Source organism: Halichoerus grypus, chromosome 2, assembly GCF_964656455.1.
Source record: "Halichoerus grypus chromosome 2, mHalGry1.hap1.1, whole genome shotgun sequence".
In the NCBI taxonomy this organism is placed as follows: Eukaryota; Metazoa; Chordata; class Mammalia; order Carnivora; family Phocidae; genus Halichoerus; species Halichoerus grypus.
This window is the reverse complement of record NC_135713.1, coordinates 51,049,519-51,071,508: the sequence shown is the minus strand read 5'-3', so window position 1 is coordinate 51,071,508 and position 21,990 is coordinate 51,049,519. Positions and strand designations below refer to the sequence as shown.

General features: G+C 37.8%; 1 protein-coding gene across 3 annotated transcripts in view; it reads left to right on the top strand.

The window, feature by feature from the left end:
- Window positions 1-21,990, top strand: part of GABRB2 (gamma-aminobutyric acid type A receptor subunit beta2) — a 240,726-nt gene that overhangs the window by 74,361 nt on the left and 144,375 nt on the right. For all 3 annotated transcript variants that reach the window (XM_036081030.2, XM_078066819.1, XM_036081029.2), the window contains exon 5: window positions 2,191-2,411. In XM_036081030.2, coding sequence (XP_035936923.1) covers window positions 2,191-2,411 — 221 coding nt within the window. The remainder of the gene's footprint in view (window positions 1-2,190; window positions 2,412-21,990) is intronic.

Sequence of the window (21,990 nt, the reverse complement as noted above, 5' to 3'; positions counted from 1 at the left end):
AGATAAAAGAGGGAGAAAAAATAAAACAATAAACTCACCAATGGAATGGTCTCTCTTCACATTTTGATTCCCTCCCCAATCTACATACTATTCTTACTTTGCATAGTCCTTAGGTAGGTTTTTTTTCTTTTTTTAAAAATTATTTCCAAGATATTTCGTTGTAATTAGTGAGAAAAATAGCCTGTAGTGGGCTACTGCATCTTATTCAACATTCAAAGTCAATTGGTTTTAGTTATGATTATCTAAGTCCTTCTTGCATGGTGATGCCATGGATTGAGAAGCATCCAGAAGTTATTTATTTGTTTTTATTTTTGTTTGTTTTTGTTTTTTCAGTGTGAATAAACCAGTTGTGAGACAACTTCCAAAAGGTGGGGTTGTTAAATGTAAAGGATTTACTTTTTTATGTGAATGTTCAACGGATTTATCTTGGGTGGATGGAAGCTTGGGAGAGAGGATGGAACACAGAACCACTCTTTCTTCTTAAGTCCAATAACATTTATTTAGATTCAGGAGTTTCTTCTACTCTTGACAGTGTCATTTGATGTGTCATTTAAAATAAATGAAATGAAAATTGATGTGACAGCAGACTTACTAGGGTCTGTCTGGGTGCATTTCTTAGCAGGCTTTGCCTTGCTGACAAATAACAGGAGTTAACATATGGTTCTGGTTATCACAGTGGTACCATTTATTTAGCCCCAAAGAGAATACAGTTTCTGTGTCCAAACACATCTCAGCTGACTGATAAATTCCAGCACCTTCCAAGCAGTATTATCTCCCCTAAATCTTAACAGGGTTTATGATCAAAGAAGCATAAATAACTTTATCTTCTAATAGAGATAATAATCAAATTTTCAATTTTTTAAATTTTGTATTATTATGTTATGTTAATTACCATACATTACATCATTAGTTTTTGATGTAGTGTTCCGTGATTCATTGTTTGTGTATACTTTTCCTGTTAAAACTGTTCGGTGTTTTTAGCAGGTAATATATTACAAGTTATATTTTAGAATTATATAACCAAGTTAGGATGTATAAATCTCAATAAGGGTTGGAAAAACTTAGGGACTTCACAGAGATTGAGTTGTGTATCTTATACAAAAGTATGCAGATACGTACAGAACTCCAGTAGGTGTACCTTACTGTATTCATTCATTCATTCATTCACTATTTGTGCCTAGGACTGGCTAGCTCTCAGGTTGCAGAGATGATTAATACATGATTCTGGTTTTTTGAAAAGCCCTCAAGTAGAGCATTGTGAACTGATTTTAAAATAGAATGGTAATTATCTTTTGAAATGAATATTTGGTCTTTCATTAAGTCATTCAAATGAGGGTGAAGGAGCAATTACATTGTACCCATAGGCCTCTAATGGATAAAACATGTCACAATATATATGTAAATGCTTTATTCATAATATATAACTTTTTGTAATTTACAAATTGCATTTGAGTTGTACATTTGTCATAACAATCTTCTGCTTAGATCAGGTATGTATTAAAAGTCCCATTTATAGTTAATGGAAATTAAGCAAAAGAAGTTGTATAAATTTACATGCTAGAAACAATTGAGAAATGCCAGATCTGGGACCCCAAGGCCAGTGCTCTCTTTATAACAACTCATTGTTTCTCAAAAGCTAAGAGCCTCCTGATGATTCAGAATCCTGGGATTCAAATTCTCATGAAATACTGACTGAGCTAATATTGTTTAGCCGAGAAGCTACATAAGTCTCAGTGTAAATGTCACCTCTCCTGGGAAATCCACCTTGATTAGACTGGTTAGGTTTCTCCTTGACAAACTCTGACAATTACTGCTATAACAAATTAACCACTTTTTTACAATTGCATTTGTATCCCACCTAAAACAATTATAAGTACCCCACTTTGGAAAAGACTAGTTAATTCACTAATTATTCCTTACCATCTTTCTTCCTGGGTAATATATAATAAATTTCACTAGGATATGCTCTCCTCATTTCCATATTTACAGTGCCTGCCATGGGGCCTGACAGACACATAGTGGGTGTTCAGTAAGAAAGGGTTTAATAAATTAATATTTGCCTATATGTGAATAGTATACGTTTCTAGTGTGTGGTTGTATATATTTTCTTTTCTTATGAATACTAGAGTGTTTGCCTATCTCCCAAGTCTATTTGGGTACAAAATAACCATTTTCTTTTCATATTTACAGGATTATACCTTGACAATGTACTTCCAGCAAGCCTGGAGAGATAAGAGACTGTCCTATAATGTAATACCTTTAAACTTGACTCTGGACAACAGAGTGGCAGATCAGCTCTGGGTGCCTGATACCTACTTCCTGAATGATAAGAAGTCATTTGTACACGGAGTGACCGTCAAGAACCGCATGATCCGCCTGCATCCAGATGGGACGGTTCTTTATGGCCTCAGGTTTGTAGTGTCCATTTCAAAATTGAACTTTTCGTGAATGAAATAGTTATTGATTTTTATTGGAGGGAAATATTGTGCTGTTTTCCTTATTTCTCCTTCAATTCTGTCATAAGCAGTTAAATCTCCTATCCAGTAGGCATCTGAAAGCTTAGGGGAACATGTTTACAAAGGGACTTAGCCCTAGCTAAGAATAAGTTTTTCTGAATTATCTTCTAATATCAGCTGCTGATCCTAAAGCTACTTTCTTCAAGGAGTAAGGATAAACAGTCAAAATAGTTGAGATATAGGGCTTCCTTAAAATGGAAAAAAAAAAATTGAATGCTGAATACTTGTTTGAGCGTGGCAGATGCTCTGTTTCATAAATTGCTCCTAAGCTGCATGAATTGGGTCTGGTCCTTTGATGACAGGAAGGCTTTTGTGCCTTCTTACCCTCCAAGGGGCAATCAGACTTGCAAATAAATAAAGTTGTTATCCCATGTTTATTAATAATAAATTTACACTATTCAATGTACTGTTATGTCGGAAAGTAATTGTGATGCTCTGCTGTTAAGGTGAGGATGAATTGTAAAATAAGACAGTTTCTTCTTTTAAAGATTATTTTGTATTAGAAGCAATAGATGGTTTCCTGAAAGAAAATGGAGAAAAAAGATATCTATCTTACTCTGAGAAATTACGTTATTATAATATAGAGGATTCCTCTGTGTTATTGGGAAGAAACTCTAAATTCTGAAACATTCAAATGTCTCTGATCAGTTCTGTTTTACACACGTGTGGTTATCTTATCATAATAATGACAGTAGTAACAATAGTATTATTCATTCATTAGGGGATAAGGGTCAGATATTGACTTAAATGTTTTCCATGCATTGTTACAGTTAATCCTTACACAACTTCCTAAGTTAGAAATTGTTATGATCTTTATTTTCAAATGAGGAAACTGAGGCTGACATTTAAAATCACAAAGCAAGTAAGCTACAAAGATGAGAACTGAACTCAGATCCAAGTTCAGAGCCACAGGTCTTAACCACTACCCTGGGATGCTTCTCACTTCCACATTTTTCTTATCTGTCATGTCTTGTTTTCATTGTCTGATATATTCAGTGTGTGTGACTGGCACATTGTCTTAGGTGCTTATGAACCAGCTTCTTTGCTGATCATATTTTTAGAGAGAGTGGCATTTGGCTATCAAGGGAAAGTGGGTGAGAGTGAGGCACGGAGAAGTCATGTGTGTACTCTGTCAGCCACTGGAGGTAAGGAGATAGATTGGATATGGGCAGGCTCACGTGCATGTCTTAGAAAATAGACAAACAGCAGAGAGAAAAATTGTCAGTGTCGGCAAAGATTCCACCAAAGCGGTGGACTTTGAGAGCACTAATGGAAAGAATTATGTTAGCGGATACATTGTGCTAAAGTTCCACTTGGAATGAACTATAAAACATTTAGAATCTCAAAGACCTTGATGAGAGGGTGACCATGCAGGCTGTGTGGGAGATGGGGGTTCAAAAGAGGCTATAGTTGACACTTTTTAAGAGTTAAGCACAGAGAGTGGTCAGAATCCTGAAGAAGGCAGAAGGAGGCATAGAAATAACACCCACTTGGCAATGAATGAGGGGGAGGACTGGCAAGTGGTAAGTTTCGGCTAAACACCAGAACCAGTGCTGGAGGCATTTGCTCAGCAAATCACTTAATCTGCACAGCAGTCATGCAGAAATTACCCTGAGCTCTTCCCATTTCCGTGGAACACCCACCTTGAAAGCAGAGAACAAGTTGTATTCTCCTTGGTATACCCAGCACTGACCAAGCACCTACACCATAAACACGTTCAGTAAAGTTTGTCAATTCTGCATTCATGTATGCAAAGTTGAATGGATGGGAAAATCAATAATCAGGATGTCTTTGGAATTGAGAAGAAAAGAGAGGACCAATATAGATGATAAATATGGCTTCGTTATATCATTATATAACCAGACAAAAACATGGATGACTGTTCATTCTTATCATTAAGACTGACTATATGACACTGCTGTAACTCAAATTCACAACAATGAGAAATCATCGCTCTTCTATCCCCCTTTCCAACAAAGGGTTTGAACACATCTGACATGTATGAAATTAACACTACTAGACAGAGAAGGCGTATGAATTGTAATCATTTTATCAGGTGTATTGTTAATTCTGACTTTGAAATTGATAACAAGGTTTTTCAGGAAATTTACAAGTATCCTATTCCAGTTTTTACTGATTGATCATAGAATGATTTGTTCCATGGCTAGAAATTTAATGCAGACCACAAATTCTCTTCTCAACTCCAGGTTCATTTGCAATGTATAAGTAAAAGGAATTCAATTAAAATTACCATTGCTAGGGTTGATTTCATAAAGTCTCTTTTCCTACTTACCCTTAAACTCCTCTCCCATTGAGATCCACACACATTGGCAGGGACAAGGGGGCCAGAGAAGAGAACATTCAGAGGATCTGGGAAAGCTTCTTTTGTAGGGCTTACTTTAGTGAAATGTTCAGGTATTAAAACATAAGAAGGAGGAAGTAGTATGCAAAATATTAATGCTTGTTTAATTTTTCTTTTTGTTTTAGAAAAGGAGAAGGGGGGATGGGCAGAGAGAGAGGGAGAAAGAGACTCTTAAGCAGGCTCTACGCCTGGTGCAGAGCCCAGCGCAGGGCTCGATCTCACAAGAGATCATGGCCTGAGCTGAAATCAAGAATCAGTCCCTTAACCTACTGAGCCACCTAGGTGCCCCAATGCTTGCTTAATTTTGTCATTGGTATAGAGGTGTTCATTTTGCTGTTCTTTCAATTTGTCTGTAGGTTTGAAAATTTTTATGATAAAATTTGGAAAAGGAAAAATGTTATGTTTCAGAGACCTAGGAATATCTGATTCTAATATCCAGGAAATATCATTCAAGATTTAAGAGTCTGTAGCCGAGAAATGATATTTCTAATCTCTTGGAGGTAGATAATCTTCTATACATGACATCTACTTTCAGGAGCTGTGTCTGAAAATGAGGTCATCTCATTTCAAAGGATGTGTGGCTCAGAGGGTGGGATCCATGACCATAGACAACGAGGCTAAGTCATAACCCAGGAAGGAGTGGTCAAAGCCCTTCAGTTAAAACCTTGATAACCTCCTTATGAAATCAGTTGTCCTCCTGCATGAGTGGAGTATCCTCCTCCCTTTGTGTCTGAGTGTACACAGCAGGAGCTCTGAGTACATTCATGCCGATATATTGTGTTTGGATAGCAAAAGTTTTGAGGATAGCAATATCGCAGCCACTCAGCAAACTTGCATTAAGGTATAGTGGCTTTGAGGAGCTCAGGAAATGGAGACTGAGATTTAGAAATATGGATTATTTTAGGTGCTACTGTTACAGGCTAGGTTTTAATGGTTTTCATTCTGATTGGATTTTTGTTTCCCCGTCACAAAAGCACAGATTAGCAGCTTACTCTCCATTATCCCAGTGCTCTTCTGGTTGGTAATTGTATTAGAGGTTCAGAGAACAAAGTTTTAATGTTGCTCAGATACACAAACGGACACAAGTAGGCGATGCAGCCAACTTCCTTAAATGCACAATGATAATGAAACCTAGGTTTTAGTTTGGACTTTTGTACAAACTTCTTTTTGAACCTTGAGTATCTTATCCAGGTTTTAATTTCCTTGTATATAAAACAGAGGGGTAAATTAGATGATACCAATGTTTTTACAACCCAGTCATCCTCTGAATCAATAATTAATGAATCTAAAAGAATATATAATCTAACGTCAGACTAGAAAATGAAATTATATATTTGGAGTAGTAGATAATAAGTGCTCAGTGTTACTATTTAATGAATGAATGAATGTGGGGGTATTTGAAGGCTGGCAAAGGGAAAGCTTCATATATCAAGTCAGCCATTTTATATTGTAGAATTTCACTTCAGTTATCTTTTCACAATTCAGTGAAGTAAGACACTAGGTCTGTTGTGTAGAACCAGAAGAGTGAGCAAGTGGATTGAAGAGAATGGGAAACGCCTAGCCCAGGCATATCTAGAATGAAAAAGGAAACCACTAAAGAAAATGTGTACTGAAGTCAGTTAACCCTAGCCATTGCATTTGGCAGCACACAATCTGGAGCAAGGAAAATGGATGCCTGGCTTGAGACCCAAGTGGCATGACCACCTGTAAAAGCTGCCGTGGAGCCCCAACCCAGGGCCTCGCTTGTAGCATGCACACAGTAATTATTTAATCCAGTATTGCACAGTTTCTTAAAAAGACTTTTCCTTTTCCTCATCATGTTTCATTGTGTGTCTAGTTTCTCAACTTATTTATAAGATCTATGGGATACAGGGACACCTGGGTGGCTCAGTCAGTTAAGTGTCTGCCTTCGGCTCAGGTCACGATACCAGGGTTCTGGGATCGAGTCCCGCATTGGGCTCCTTGCTAAGCAGGGGAGCCTGCTTCTCCTCCTTCCTGCCGCTCCCCCCTGCTTATACTCTCACTCGCTCTCTCTCTCTCTGGCAAATAAATAAATAAATAAATAAAATCTTAAAAAAAAGATCTATGGGGTACAGGAATAATTAACCAAAGTTATGAATAATGCCTTTTTGAAACTTAAATTTATAGTTTGTGGCTAAAGAATAATGAAATCTTTGAATGTAGATTCTCACCTTCACTCTTGACTGGTTGATGGCTCAATTACACCAATTTGATCATAAAATCAAATACCTCTTGTCTTTAACAATGCTATTTAGAGATTTCTGTCAGGAGATATAGCTGGAGGAGGAAGAATATTTTCTCAGGAGTAAGCCAGCTGGATAAATGGTGACAAACGACTTTCCGGTTGACGAGGCAGAAGAATTCCTAGCAATTTACAAAGGAAATATTTCAAACAGATTAACTATATATTGTTCACAAATAAGATTGGCCCAATCAAATCATTTTCAGAACACTTCAAGGGAAAATGATATAGAAAATGTAGGATTTTTGTTAATGAATCCAGCTAAAGCCCTAGCAGGTAAAAATCAGGTTTAATCTGATATTGACATTATAAAGAATGTTACATAGATAGAATTTAGACTGTTATTTACTTGAAATTGGAGATATGTGTTAGATTTCAACAGTAAATGAATATTTACAATAGGCAGAAAATTAGGAGGCCTTGTCTTACAATTAATGATTCTTACAATTACCCGTTTAAGTGATTTCTAAATTTTTTTCTAGCTCCCCAAATCCCATAGTCCTATGATTTTGCTAATATATGGCACATATATTTTTAAATATATATACTCCCATCTCATTATGCATACAGCAGTATTTAACATGATATTTCAGTTATTTAGCAATTATATTTATCTACTTGAAAAAATCTGATTAAGAAAACAAAATCAGGGGGCGCCTGGGTGGCTCAGTCGTTAAGCGTCTGCCTTCAGCTCAGGTCATGATCCCAGGGTGCTGGGATCGAGCCCCACATCGGGCTCCCTGCTCCACGGGAAGCCTGCTTCTCCCTCTCCCATTCCCCCTTCTTGTGTTCCCTCTCTCACTGTGTCTCTCTCTATCAAATAAATAAATAAAATTAAAAGAAAAAAGAAAACAAAATCATTACATTTTGGTATACAAGAAAACCTGAATTATCAAATGATGACATCTTTTTTGAATATAGCAATGTACATTTTGTTAACATTTAGAATCTGAATCCAAATTGGACTGCATATTATTATAAGCATTATCATAAGCATTTTATCACATATTAAAAACTCTTCAACAAACATAATTAAGACAAAACACTTTTCCTATCAGGAGGTGATGCACATTTATTATTAAAAATTTAGAAAATGCAGTTATGAAAATAAAATTACCCTTAATTCTACCACCCAGAGATAACCACTACCTCTACCTTGCTTTATAGTCTTCCAGATACTTTTCTAGTAAAAAAGCATATAGGGAGTTTTTTATAAAAGCAGATTTACATTATACAAACTATTTTGTGATTTGAATTTTTTTCTATAACAATGGATATATCATAAACTTGTTTGCATGTCAACAAAACCCTCCTCCCTGTCATTGTTTAGCCATTATGGGACATATTTGGGATATATTTCTTTATCCCATATAGGATATGGTTTAAGGTTTTGATATAAGGTGAGAAATATGTGGTTGTTGCTATAAAATATAGGACTACCATTTAAAATTTACTTATTATTTTAGTGACAAAGCTATTTGTGGCACAATTTATAATCTTTTAGTTGTGCTGTTATACTTTGTAATCTCATTGGTTAAATAAATGGCTCTGGAGATGTACTGATGCTGGTTTTATTAGGCCAGTTCTTATAGAAAGAATGACTTAGTCTTTCAGTAATAGCTGACCCATCTAAAAATAGCTGTTTGTCTTTTGATGTGAGGGGGAGGCCTTGACTTCAAATGCCATACACCTCCCATATGTAACATTAGATCAAAAACATGTCACTTCTGATTAAATATTCACATTCTTAAAGAAAAATTCAGCAGGAAGCAGAGGCAATTCAACCACCTCCTGCTATGTATGTTCTGTTATTGGGAAAATGGCAAAGGATAATGTTAGCTTATAATGAATTTAGACAGGAAGGGTTTTATTAATTTTGCCTTCTTCTTCTTCTGTTCCTAAAGTTTTACCACAGGATATTAAACAAGCAAATAATCAAGTAGCCATCCTTCACTGAAATGTAGTCTATCAAATAATAAAATATCAATTTTTACTCAGATTTCCTAATTGATTTAATGCATTTTCATAGAGATAGTAATTGCATTTTGTCAAGCAGAAAAACAGAAATTTTATTAAGAATATCAGTCGTCATGGCCAGAGTATGAGACCCTGTTCTCTAGATTTTCTTAGTCTTCTAAGAAGGAAAAATCATCTTCATCTACCTCCCCCTCTGGGGGAAAAAGTGCATACAATGATACTGTTTTATAAAATATCCTCTCTAGGGCGCCTGGGTGGCTCAGTTGGTTAAGCGACTGCCTTCGGCTCAGGTCATGATCCTGGAGTCCCGGGATCGAGTCCCGCATCGGGCTCCCTGCTCAGCAGGGAGTCTGCTTCTCCCTCTGACCCTCCTCCCTCTCATGCTCTCTGTCTCTCATTCTCTCTCTCTCAAATAAATAAATAAAAAATCTTTAAAAAAAAAAAAATAAAATATCCTCTCTAAAGAGCTGTAAATAATTTTTAAATAAATTTCTTGGGGCTCCTGGGTGGCTCAGTGGTTAAGCGTCTGCCTTCGGCTCAGGTCATGATCCCAGGGTCCTGGGATCGAGTCCCGCATCGGGCTCCCTGCTCAGCGGGGAGTCTGCTTCTCCCTCTGCCCCTCACCCTCCACTCATCCTCTCTTTCTCTCCAAATAAATAAATAAAATCTTTTAAAAAATTTCTTGCTCATTATTTTTCCCCTATTAGGGAAAATTATTTAGATTAAAAATATTTAGAAATAATTTCTGACAGCTCCAAGTTACCTCCTTTTTTAATGGCTGAGAAGAGGGAGGCTCAGAGAAGAAAGGGATTGTGTCTAACATCCCACAGGTACGGCAACGCACGGAGTAGAGCCCCAGACTCCTAACTACTAATCCAGGGCTTACTATTGTTGTTGCTGCTGCTTCTGGAGTCATCCGGTTATTTGGAGTCATCATTGTCTGACTGACATCAGCAAGTAAGTCAAATCCAATTCTAAAAAGTAGAATCAGGATCATGCCATTCTTTGAACTTGAGAAATGGAGGCAGTGTGTATTTAGGAGCCCTAGGAAATGATCCAGGACTCTTTCTGTTGCCACGTTTTGCTGGACTTTCAGATGAAAAACATATTATTTTAATATTTATTTATTTGAGAGAGAGAGCAGGGAGAGGGGCAGAGGAAGAGGGAGACAATCCTCAAGGAGACTCCCCACTGAGCACGGAGCCCATTGAGGGGATCGATCCAGGGACTCTGAAATCATGACCTGAGCCAAAACCAAGAGTCGGACGCTCAACTGACTAAGGCACCCAGGTGCCCCTAGATGAAAAACATTTAAAGAGGAGAAGAAAGTCTGGCCAACTTCTTTTTCTTAAACATTACTGACTCATAATATTCCAGGAGTCAGGGAGTCTCTTTCAGTGCCAGCTAGATGGGTCCCTAGTTGTCCTCATGTTCATTGATTTCAGTCAAATGATAGCTGGACGTTGCAAAACCGAAACCAAAGATGTCAAAGGGCTGCTGGGGAAAAGATGAATGGTCAGAGACTCCAGGCGTTTCAAAGCTCTACTCCCAGTAAAGACATGGGTCTTGTATTGCAGACCCCACGAATGAGTACAATGGTGCCATTGAAGTGGGCTTTGTCTGCAAAGGGAAGAAGCATTGAAACTCATTGCAGACACGTTATTTGTAGGCTTGTGAACGTAGCTATCTACAGCACTGCTATACATAGCACATCCGGAGGTGGCACTTGCACGTTCCTGACCCCACTGGGAGTGAACTCTCTGGGTCACAAGAATACTGTCATCATGGAAAGAAGCCCCATCTTCACTTTTTAATTAATTTAAATTAAATTATTCTATTTTATTTTATTTTAAAGAAAGTATTTCCTGGTGGATAATTAAAGTTGTAGCTGTTGTATATAGGTGTATCTCTCCATTTATAGGTATAAATATGCATATGTATCAGTTTAGAGGTATACACATGTGTGTACATATATGTATGTGTGTATATATTTGGACATATATATCTCAGCAACATTTTTTTCTTCTGTTTGTCTTATGTTCAAACTAAAGAAAACAGAAGGGACTTCCATAAATCTAACCTTCAAACAGTGCAGACTGTCCTCAACATTAATTTAAAGATAAAATTTTTTTCCAGTTACATTTGGAGTAACTTTTGTAACATTCTGATTTCATGAAATCAGTGCATTTTGTTGGCAGCTTTTGCTGGCAACTTGCTTGGCAAATAGACAAAATGCAGTTAGATTAGATAGTCTTTGTAAGGAGTTAATTCATGGCAGAGTTTTAACTAAACAACGACCTTTTCAAAGCAAATATAAATGAGCAGTGTTTAATTGAAAGAATTTTAGTAGTGTTAGCAGTAGGAGTACTAACGTGTATCAAGTTCTTTCTATATGTCACACCCTGAATTATCTGCATTAAATAACCCTGTGAAGCAAGCTACTGTTATTTCTATTTTATAACTGAGAATACTGAAGCATTAGGGAAGTAGATAACTTGCTGGTTGGTTTTGGGCTCAGAACTGAACTCAAAGCCCATGATCTCAGTCACCTCCCCAGAGTCTGAGAAAATGCAGTATCTGTCCAGGTAGATGGATGCAAAAGACCCTTAGGGAAAGCAAGTACTAAAAATCTTGATGGAAGAAGAATGGAGAGCCCAAATTTCCAAGGCTCCTCCTAAAAGGAACTTCTAATAGTCATTTCTCTCCTAGAGAAACTGTCATAGTCACTGTTCATAAATAAATGAGTATGACTTTCTCAGTCTTAAACAAGCTCCACAATGGGGATTTATGCACTGTTTTTGGCTAGTCTGTAGACATTTCTATACATACAGCACATGTAGTGTATTCCTCAGGTTTAAATTAATATCATCACCTCTACTTTCATCCTTTATCCTTGAAGGATTTTCTACTTTACAATTTAAATGCAGAAAGTTATTTTTGTTTCATGTTTTTGAACCCCCAAGTTCAAGGAAAAGCAATATGCACTACAGTTTATAATTTGGGGTATAGTGTTTTGAAATTCTCTTCATTTTCAGAATTATATAGCTGGAGTTTGGTTGCAGACTAGGGAAAGAACAACCACTATGAGATTAGACTAAGTGTCAGTTAGCCATAGATGTAATACCTCAGTGGAAGTGAGGAGGCCACCTAGCTTCTGTGGTTCCCAGAGACTGAAAGCCACCCTAGACTTACTCTGTCCACAGGCTTTCTGCTGGATTGAAGAAGCTAAATTCTTCATGATCTGGGAAGGGATTACCCCAGTAAACTGTACACTTTCATGTCAAGGATTCATAGGCATTCTTTCACTGAGATCCTTGACCCTAACTCTACATTAATACTCATCCTGGAAGGGAAAACAGAAAAGTACTGAGCCATTAGTTGTACCTCTGACTTCCAGATAACTAGAAAAGTACCTTTGTCTACAAGGCTATTGGGGAAGATCTCAGAGTACACTGAAGAAAATCTGTATTTATTTTGTGGCATAAGTAAAAAATATATATATATTATATATATGTATATTTATATATACTGAGGTATTTTTCAGCCTTATTCCCCATGGAGAGAAAAAAAATAAAGGAGATAAAAAGCTATCCAATCTAAGGCTATCACCTCCAAAATTTTTTGTTAAAGGACTTTTGGTAAAAGTTTTAATGCCTTGATTTGCTAAATGGTTAGTAAGAGAGGATTTCTAACCCATCCCTACCGTTTTATTCTGGAGGTCACAAATAAAGCAAACCTTCCTTTTGGAAACCAAGCCAGTATAATAGCTTAATGACTCAAATCACAGTCACTACATTATGAAATGCTCAAGCTATTTCATTTCTCAGAAGCAGCTCATTATATGCACTCTTATGGACAGAATAAAAGGCAACAAAATGCTAACTGGCCATAAATCCTTGGAGGAAGATATTAATTCCATGTTGGATTGTTCTCACTAGCCATAATAGAGGAAATAATTAGGACTTTTATTTTAGCAGCTGTAACAGTCTGACGACTAAGGGAAACTACTAAAAGATCAGGATAAAGACCAGAGCTGCTTCTGGCATCAACGTAGCAGGACGCATCTGTACTTTTTACGTTACTGTATAGTGAGGCCACAGAATGCAAAACCACTGGAGAAGCAGTATTGCTGAGTACTAAGAGCATGGGTTTGGGATCTGACTGCCTTGTTTCAAGGACTTCCTCTGTCACAAACTCACTGTGCTCCATCTTTCTGAGGCTCAATTCCCTTATCAGTGATACAGGGTTTTATAGCACCCACCTTATAGGATTACTGGGGAGATGGAGTGAACAAATACTTTTAAGGCACTTAGTAAAGTGCTCGGCACACACTTAGTTCTTTGTATAGATTAATTGCTATTGTAAGATTGCTACATGTGTTTAACTTTGACCTATCGTGCTGTTTCTATCATGATTAGTACTGGATGATATTTGGCAAGAGGAAATGATGGTGTTAAACCCTTGTTACATATCAACACTGGCCTAGTGCTGGGGATACACGAAGATGAATGAGACAACCAAATATTGAGACTCAAGGGGGCACCTGGGTGGCTCAGTCGTTGAGCGTTTGCCTTCGGCTCGGGTCATGGTCCCAGGGTCCTGGGATGGAGCCCCGCGTCGGGCTCCCTGCTCAGTGGGAAGCCAGCTTCTCCCTCTCCCACTCCCCCTGCTGTGTTCCTTCTCTCGCTGTGTCTCTCTGTCAAATAAATTTAAAAAAATAAAAAAAAATAAAAAAAAATTGAGACTCAAAACATGGAGGTTAGTGGGATGAGAAAATATGTAATAGTGAGATGAAGAGAAATAGGATAGGGTGGTGGGAGAGGGTCAGGTTCTAGAGTTTGTTTTTATAGGTTTTGTGGCTTTTTCAAAAGTTCCCCTAACCACTTTAAATTGAAAATAATAATATCATTTAATTTATAGGGATATGATCAAAATTAAATAACGTAACTTACAGAAAATAACCAGTACACAGTAGGTGCCCAATAAATAATTGTTGTGGCTTTATTTATTGCTGTAGTTACCCAGATAACTGTAACCATCAAAATCAAGTAGGTACATGCTGTGTATCATATACTGTGCATATATCATATCTTCTGATCTCCAAATAATCCCATCTGGCAGATATTAATATCATCCCATTTTTATAGAAGAGGAAACTGAGGTCCATACAAATCTAGTAACTTGTTCAAAGCAGCACAACTTCAAATGTCAAGGCTGGGAATAAAATTCAAGTCTGTTGGACTCTGAAGCCCATGTCCTTCATGTTTTAACAGGTTTTAATGCAGAGAAGTGACCCGGTGCGTGGACCGGAATGTAGCAGCGCAGACACAGACATGCTCAGAAGTCTCATTAGACTGACAGCTCAGTGCCGTTATTCACGGTGACTACCTAATGTTAGGAATGTCTGTGTACTGTACCCAGAAGGAGCATGAGAAAATACTAGTGTTTTAATTTATGTTTAATGAAACATGGACATTGTAGTCAAGTCAGTTTCTGAACCTTTAGTTCATTTATGCATCGATCCACCTAATCAACTGCCGAGTGAGCACTTCTTGTTGCTCTAAGTGGGGAGTAGGGGTGCAGGAGTGAATAAGCCAGATGTCGTCCCTAACTCCAGAGGTTTGTCCTTGGTAAAGGAAACATATAAGCCACCAGGAAAAAATAAGGATATTTAATGATAAATATGAGGCTTGCAAATTGTTACGAATTCCATGAAGAAAATTAAACAGCATGAATGATCCTCCAGAGTGACTGGAGGAGAGGGCTGGAGTCCTACCTTAGGAGTGACATCTGAACCAAGATGTTATTTATGAAGATCAATAGGCAGAGATCTGAGGAATGAGTGTTCCAGTTAGAAAGAACAAAAGCACAATGGTCCTAAGGACAGAACACACTCATGTGCTCCCAGGAAGAAAGTTAAGTAATGCTGCTTTACCCAGACTTTCTGTTTCCTCTCCTTCACATTACTGCATTTTATGTTCTTTATAACGAAATACATTATTCATTTGTTTACTATTCTTATTGGCCTCGCTCCATTAAACTGTAAGCTCCATGAGAGCAGGGACCTCTGTTTTTTTTCCCCTGCTGTATCCCAACATCTCGAACAGTGCCTGTCTCCGAAGAGTCGATGAAAAACTACTTGTTGAGTAAATGCCTGCATGAATAAGTAATAGCAATTTCTCCGCAGCACTTCCTACTTTATCAGTGTAACTACCTGACTCTATCAGTTGGAAGGGATCTGTGGTCTCTGCAGGGCTTATCTCAAATTGATTTATCATTCTGTCTCAATGTAAGCAACTCGGGCAAAATGGCATCTAATGTTTTTAAACAATGAATTTGCTACTAAGGTAAATTAAGAGGAGAAAAAGAGAAGCATAAAATCAAATCAATATCATGGAGAACCCAATTATCAAAGGTTATTATGTTTTAATAAGGTGAAAAAATCTGATTGTCCTACCTAGTAGACACTGTACATTTCCCTTTATTAGTAAGGACAGCTACATTACCAGTGAGATGGTACTTGAGGTGATATTTATATAAGCAGATGATAAGAAGGCTTTCTGAAAACAAAGACGGGATCAGCACTTGTCATGAATTCAGCCAACTTGTGACTTAAATGCAAATATGAGTTGACTGTGTAGAAACTTCCATTGGTGTGGTGTTTTCTTACATTACCTTATTATTTGTTGTCCATGTGTTATTTTAAAAGATACACGGAGAGTGGTGGCGCCTGGGTGGCTCAGTCGTTGAGCGTCTGCCTTCGGCTCAGGTTATGATCCCAGGGTGTTGGGATCGAGCCCCGCATCGGGCTCCCTGCTCCACGGGAAGCCTGTTCTCCCTCTCCCACTCCGCCTGCTTGTGTTCCCTCTCTCGCTGTGTCTCTCTCTGTCAAATAAATAAACAAAATCTTTAAAAAAAAATACGGAGATGGAAAGGTGAAGAGAATTGTATAAACGTGGAATTTAGGTGACCCATATTAGCCTTCTACTGCAGAATGAGTCAGTGAGAAAACACTTTCTAATGAGAGTTAGTGCTTTTCAGACACACATCTCAAAAAATTCATTATGGCTGAGTTCAAGTGAGATGTTCTTTTTTATTTATGATAATCAAACCTTTTATGATTAAAAAGGTATATAGTTTCTCGTTGATTGCAGAGCAGAAATATCATATTCTTTGCCTAGCATAGAGTATGTCTTTATGTTATTTGAACTATCTTGTCTATATTTCAAATTGTGTGTTTGTGTGTGTGTGCATGTGCACCAATGTGCGCACATGTATGTTTTCTGTGTCTGTGTGATAGGAAGCAAGGCAGGAAGTGGGAGGAGTGAGGGTTGACTACTGTGTGGAGAAAAGAAGCACTTATATTTGCTCAGAACAGTATTTTCGCAAATCGTAAGTATTTTAGCCCATTTGACTGGAATCATGGGTTGATTTTTCCTTTGGGAAGTTAGATATAAGGGACACAAGGGTCAGTCTTCTGCCCAGGTAAAAGAAGTCTATGGTGTGATAATGAGAAACATTGCCCCCCAACTCCCAACTGGCTCTTTCTTAGCCTATTTAGTGTGTGACAAAATTGTACATTTCACTGCTTCACTAACCTTACTCTCTAAGGGTTAGTTCATGGATCCTTGTGAAGTTACTTAATCTCTGCACAGTCAGTCATCACCCAGTGATGAGGGGATGAGACAAACCATACGTCTCATCTTTATTTGTGGAAGGTGGAGTTACCCTGAAGGAGGAAAAGTCTGTGTCCACTGTATGCATGGCCAGGGCCTGGGTGGGGATTCACGCTGAAAGAACAGAGGGGGAAATCAACACAGGAGTGAAAATGCATTTCTAAATTCTAGGCATAAGAAAAACAGTGTTTAAGTCTGAGAGGCCAAGCTCTAAATAATATGGATTATCAGACATTCTACTCTGAGAACATGTAAGATTCTGAAATTGCCTAAGAGGCTGAATTTAGTCTGTGTCATTGGATAGGTTTTAGTTTTAATGTTTATTTTATTATGAAGATCTCAGACATCTTAGACAAAGTAGAGACTGTATCCCAGGGTTACTTTTCCTTTATTTGTGATTTTGTTCATTTTGATTGATGCTCAGGCTTTTGTTTTCTCCATTATGAGTGGGATGCTTGGCTCAATTTCATCTTTTGTAGTATTTTAAAATTGTGCAAAATCAAATTACTATTGTTTAGTGACAACCTTCCTTCTTTTCAAAAAGCTATTTTGTCCTTGCAAGTTTTCAGTTTTCATAGGCATGAATAGAAAAAAGCATAAAATATACATGGAGCCAAATTTCCACAGATCATTAGTGTAGTTGCTGACTTGTAAGATTTGGTGGGGGTTGGAGGCAGCGGGAGGTTTAATTCTATATTTCAGGTGCTGTCAGCTATTGCAAACACAGTTTTGTTCAGGAGAATGTCAGAGTAAGAGTTTACCTATGCAGACAGCATTCACTGCAAACCAGACACTGAACATGGATGTATTCCTTATATGAGCCATTACCTTTCTGTGCTTTAAAAAATAGTTTCGGGGAAGCCTGGGTGACTGGTTAAGCATCCAACTCTTGGTTTTGGCTCAGGTCATGATTTCAGGGTCATGGGATTAAGCCACATATTGGGCTCTGTGCTCAGCATGGAGTCTGCTAGAGGTTGTCTCCTTCTTCCTCCTCCTCTGCTCCTCCCCCTCCTTGTGCTCTCTCTTTCTCAAATTAATAAATAAAATCTTTTAAATAAATAAATAAAATAAATGTGTCTTCCAATTCCTCATTTATTTTCTCCACTGCTCTGTGTTAAAGAGAACCAACTGAATCAGGAGAGATTTGGGGACACCAGACTTTTTTTACTTATCTGGATAGCACCATCTGCATGAACAGATGGGGAGACATGTCACAGGGCTAGAGGGGGACTCCAAGATCAAAAAAAGAGGAGAGCAGTGAAAAAGAAATGCAATGGCAGGGTAGAACAGATGAGTGCCAGTGGCTGGGAATTCTCTACCATCTGACCCAGGTAATGGTCACTGAAGAGCGGCTACCCAAGGAATCCGAAAGTCCCCAGAGCAATGATGCTCTTCATGTGCTGTGGGCAGGTTGCTCAGCACTGGGAAGGCACATACACATCCATTTCTCTGTGCTGACAGGAGGAGAGCCCAGGTACTGTTAGTTAAAATCCCTATAGTGGGTAGTAAGGTTTAGTTTCCATTAAGATTTCCACGGGGCCGCTGACCAGCAAAGTGGCTACTTCCATGTGCTGGTGGAAGATTCTACACAAGACTAGATATATCATTTTTAAATACATTCCGCAAATTGACACAAAGCATATACCTTTTACTCATGACATTTTATTTATTTCCATGTTTCTTTATTTTTTCCGTTAATTTATTGCTCATTCAAACATTCATTTTAATTCATATCTATTTAGCAGTTATTTTGGGCCAGGCACACTATACTAAATGCTTTATATACTTCAACTCCAAGAAGAAGGTATTTTTACACAAGAAAAAGTGAAGCTCAAAAACGTTAAATAAGTACCTAACGTCGCACATCTGGTGAGTGCAGAGCTGAATATTGGATCCAAGTCTATCTGACTTCTGAAATTGTAACAGTGACCTTTCTGTGAACACATAGGTTATTATAACTGACAAAAATTGGTCTTCATATTTAAAGATACATAAATTGTGAATGATTTGCTTTCTTAGCTATAGCTCCTATATTATAGAAAAACAAATCTTATAAATTTAAATTCCAGCCACATATTTTGTAGGTAAGAGATTTTGTTCACAGATTATTCAATTTAAAACATCATTCTATATCTATATCTATGTATCATTCCATATCTGCCATGTCTATAGGCCATATGGGCTGATAGGATTTGCAGCATAATTGTTGGCATTGTTGTAAAGTCATATATCTGTAAAATGATGAGGCACCGGAGGTTTGAAAAATTATTGAGTCCTCTCTCTACCATCTTATATGGAGTTATTCAAGAAATGTTATTCTCTATTTCTCTCTCCCTTCCATTTTAGTAAGACTAAGAGTTTGTTTTCCAGTTACCTAAATAATAAATGTTTGTCATAGAAAATTTGGAAAGTAAAGTATTTTATTTTATTTTAAGATTTTATTTATTTATTAGAGAGAGAGAGCACAAGGTGGGTGAGGGGCAGAGGGAGAAACAGACTCCCCACTGAGCAGGCAGCCTAATGTGGGGCTCCATCCCAGGACCCTGAGATCATGACCTGAGCCAAAAGCAGACGCTTAACCGACTGAACCACCCAGGTGCCCCAAGTAAAGTATTTTAAAAAGTATCAAATTTTGAAGAAAAAAATACCTTCAGAGATACCTATCATTGTCAGGTAAGGTAGAGTTCCCTTCTGTAGTCTTTGAATATTTTTTCACATAAAATTGTGATTATGTTTTATGTCCATTTGATAATTTTTTTTATTCACTTAATATTGTTCCTTCATTTTTCTGCAGTATGATTTTTGAGGCTACCTAATCTATCTTATTTGTGGGTAATGCTGCGCATTGCCAACCCTGTACTTTAACTATTTAAGTGGTTTTCAACTTTTAAGTATAGTCATACCTTGTTTTATTGTGCTTCTCTTTATTGTACTTTATAGAAACAGATTGGAGGTTTGTAGCAACTGTGCAACAAACAAGTCTACCAGCACCATTTTCCCCACAGCATTTGCTTACCTCATGTCTCTGGGTCACATTTTGGTAATTCTCACAATATTTCAAACTTTTTCATTATTATTATATTTGTTACAGTGATCTGTGTTCAGTGATATTTAGTGCTACTATTTTAATTGTTTTGGGTGATCACAAACTGTACCCCGCAAGATGGCAAACTTAACTGATAAATGTTGCTTGTGTTCTGACTGCTCCACCAAGCAACCATTCCCCTCATCTCTTTCTCTCTCCTCAAGCCTCCATATTTCTTGAGACACAACAGTGTTAAAATGAGGCCAGTTAATAATCCTACAATGGCCTCTTAATGTTCAAGTGAAAGGAAGAGTCACACATCTGTCTCTCACTTTAAATCAAAAGCTAGACATGATTTAGTGCAGTGAGGAAGGCCTGTTAGAAGCTGAGATAGGAGGGAAACTTGGCCTCTTGTGCCAGCTACCCAGGTTGTGAAAGCAAAGGAACAGTTCTTGAAGGAAATTAAAAATGCCACTCTGGTGAACACATGAATGATAAGAAAGCAAGACAACCTTATTGCTCATATGGAGAGAGTAATAGTGGTCTGAATAGAAGATCACATCAGCCACAACACTCCCTTAAGCCAAAGCCTAACTCAGAGCAGGGCCCTGACTCTCTTCAATATATGAAGGTTGAGAGAGGTGAGGAAGCTGCAGGAGAAAAGTATGAAACTAGTAGAGCTTGATTCATGAGGCTTAAGGAGAAAAGTCATCTCCATAACAGAAAAGTGCAAGGTGAAACAGCAAGTGCTGATGAAGAAGCTGCCGTAAGTTATTTAGAAGGTCTAGCTAAGATAACTAATAAAAGTGACTACATTAAACAGCAGATATTCAGTGTAGACAAAACAGACTTCTATTGAAAGAAAATACCTTCTAAGACTTTTGTAGCTAGAGAGGAGAAGTCACTGCCTGGTTTCAAAGCTTCAAATGATAGGCTGACTCTCAATACAGCTGGTGACTTTAAGTGGAAACCAATGCTCATTTACCATTCTGAAAATCCTAGACCTTTAAGAATTATGCTAAATCTATTTTGCCTGTGTTCTGTAAATGGAACAATGGAGTCTGGATGACAGCACATCTGTTTATAGTCCACTGTTGAGACACACTGCTTGGGAACAAAGATTCCTTTCAAAATATCACTGCTCATTAATAACGCACCTGATCACCCAAGAGCTCCGATGGAGATGTACAACTGATTAATGTTTTTTACATGTCTGCTAACACATCCATTCTGCAGCCCATGGATCAAGGAGTAATTGTGACTTTCAAGTTTTATTATTTCAGAAATACATTCCATAAGGCCATAAATTTCATAGTTGTCTTAGGTTTCATAGTTCCATAGATTTCATAGTTGCCATAGATAGTGATTCCTCTGATGGATCTGGGCAAAGTAAATTGAAAACCTCTGGCAAAGATTCATCATTCTAGATGCCATTAAGAACACTTGTGATTCATGGAAAGAGGTCAAACTATCAACATGAACAGGAGTTTGGAAGAAGTTGATTCCAACCTGCATGGATGACTTTGATGAATTCACCACTACAGTGGAGGAAGTAACTGCTGATGTGGTGGAAATAACAAGAGAACTAGAATGAGGAGTGGAGCCTGAAGATGTGACTGAATTGCTACAATCTCATGATAAAACTTGAGTGGATGAGGATTTGCTTCTTATGGATGAGCAAAGAAAGTGTTTCTTGAGATGGCATCTACTCCTGATGAAGATGCTGTGAAGATTGTCAAAGTAACAACAAAGGATTTAGAACATTACATCAACTGAGTTGACAAAGGCAGGAGTTGAGAGAATTGACACCAATTGTGAAAGAAGTTCTACTATGGGTAAAAAGCTATCAAACAGCATTGCATGCTACAGAGAAATCATTCACGGGGGTTTTTCATTGTTTTTTTTTTTAAGATTTTATTTATGTATTTGACAGAGAGAGAGAGTACACAAGCAGGGGGAACGGCAGGCAGAGGGAGAAGGAGGTTCCCCACTGAGCAGGGAGCCCAATGCGGGACTTGATCCCAGGGCCCTGGGATCATTACCTGAGCCGAAGGCAGATGCCTAACCAACTGAGCCACCCAGGCGCCCCACAGAGGAATCATTTGTGGAGAGAAGAGTCAATCAAGGTAGCAAACTGCATTGTTTTATTTTAAGAAATTGACACAGGCACC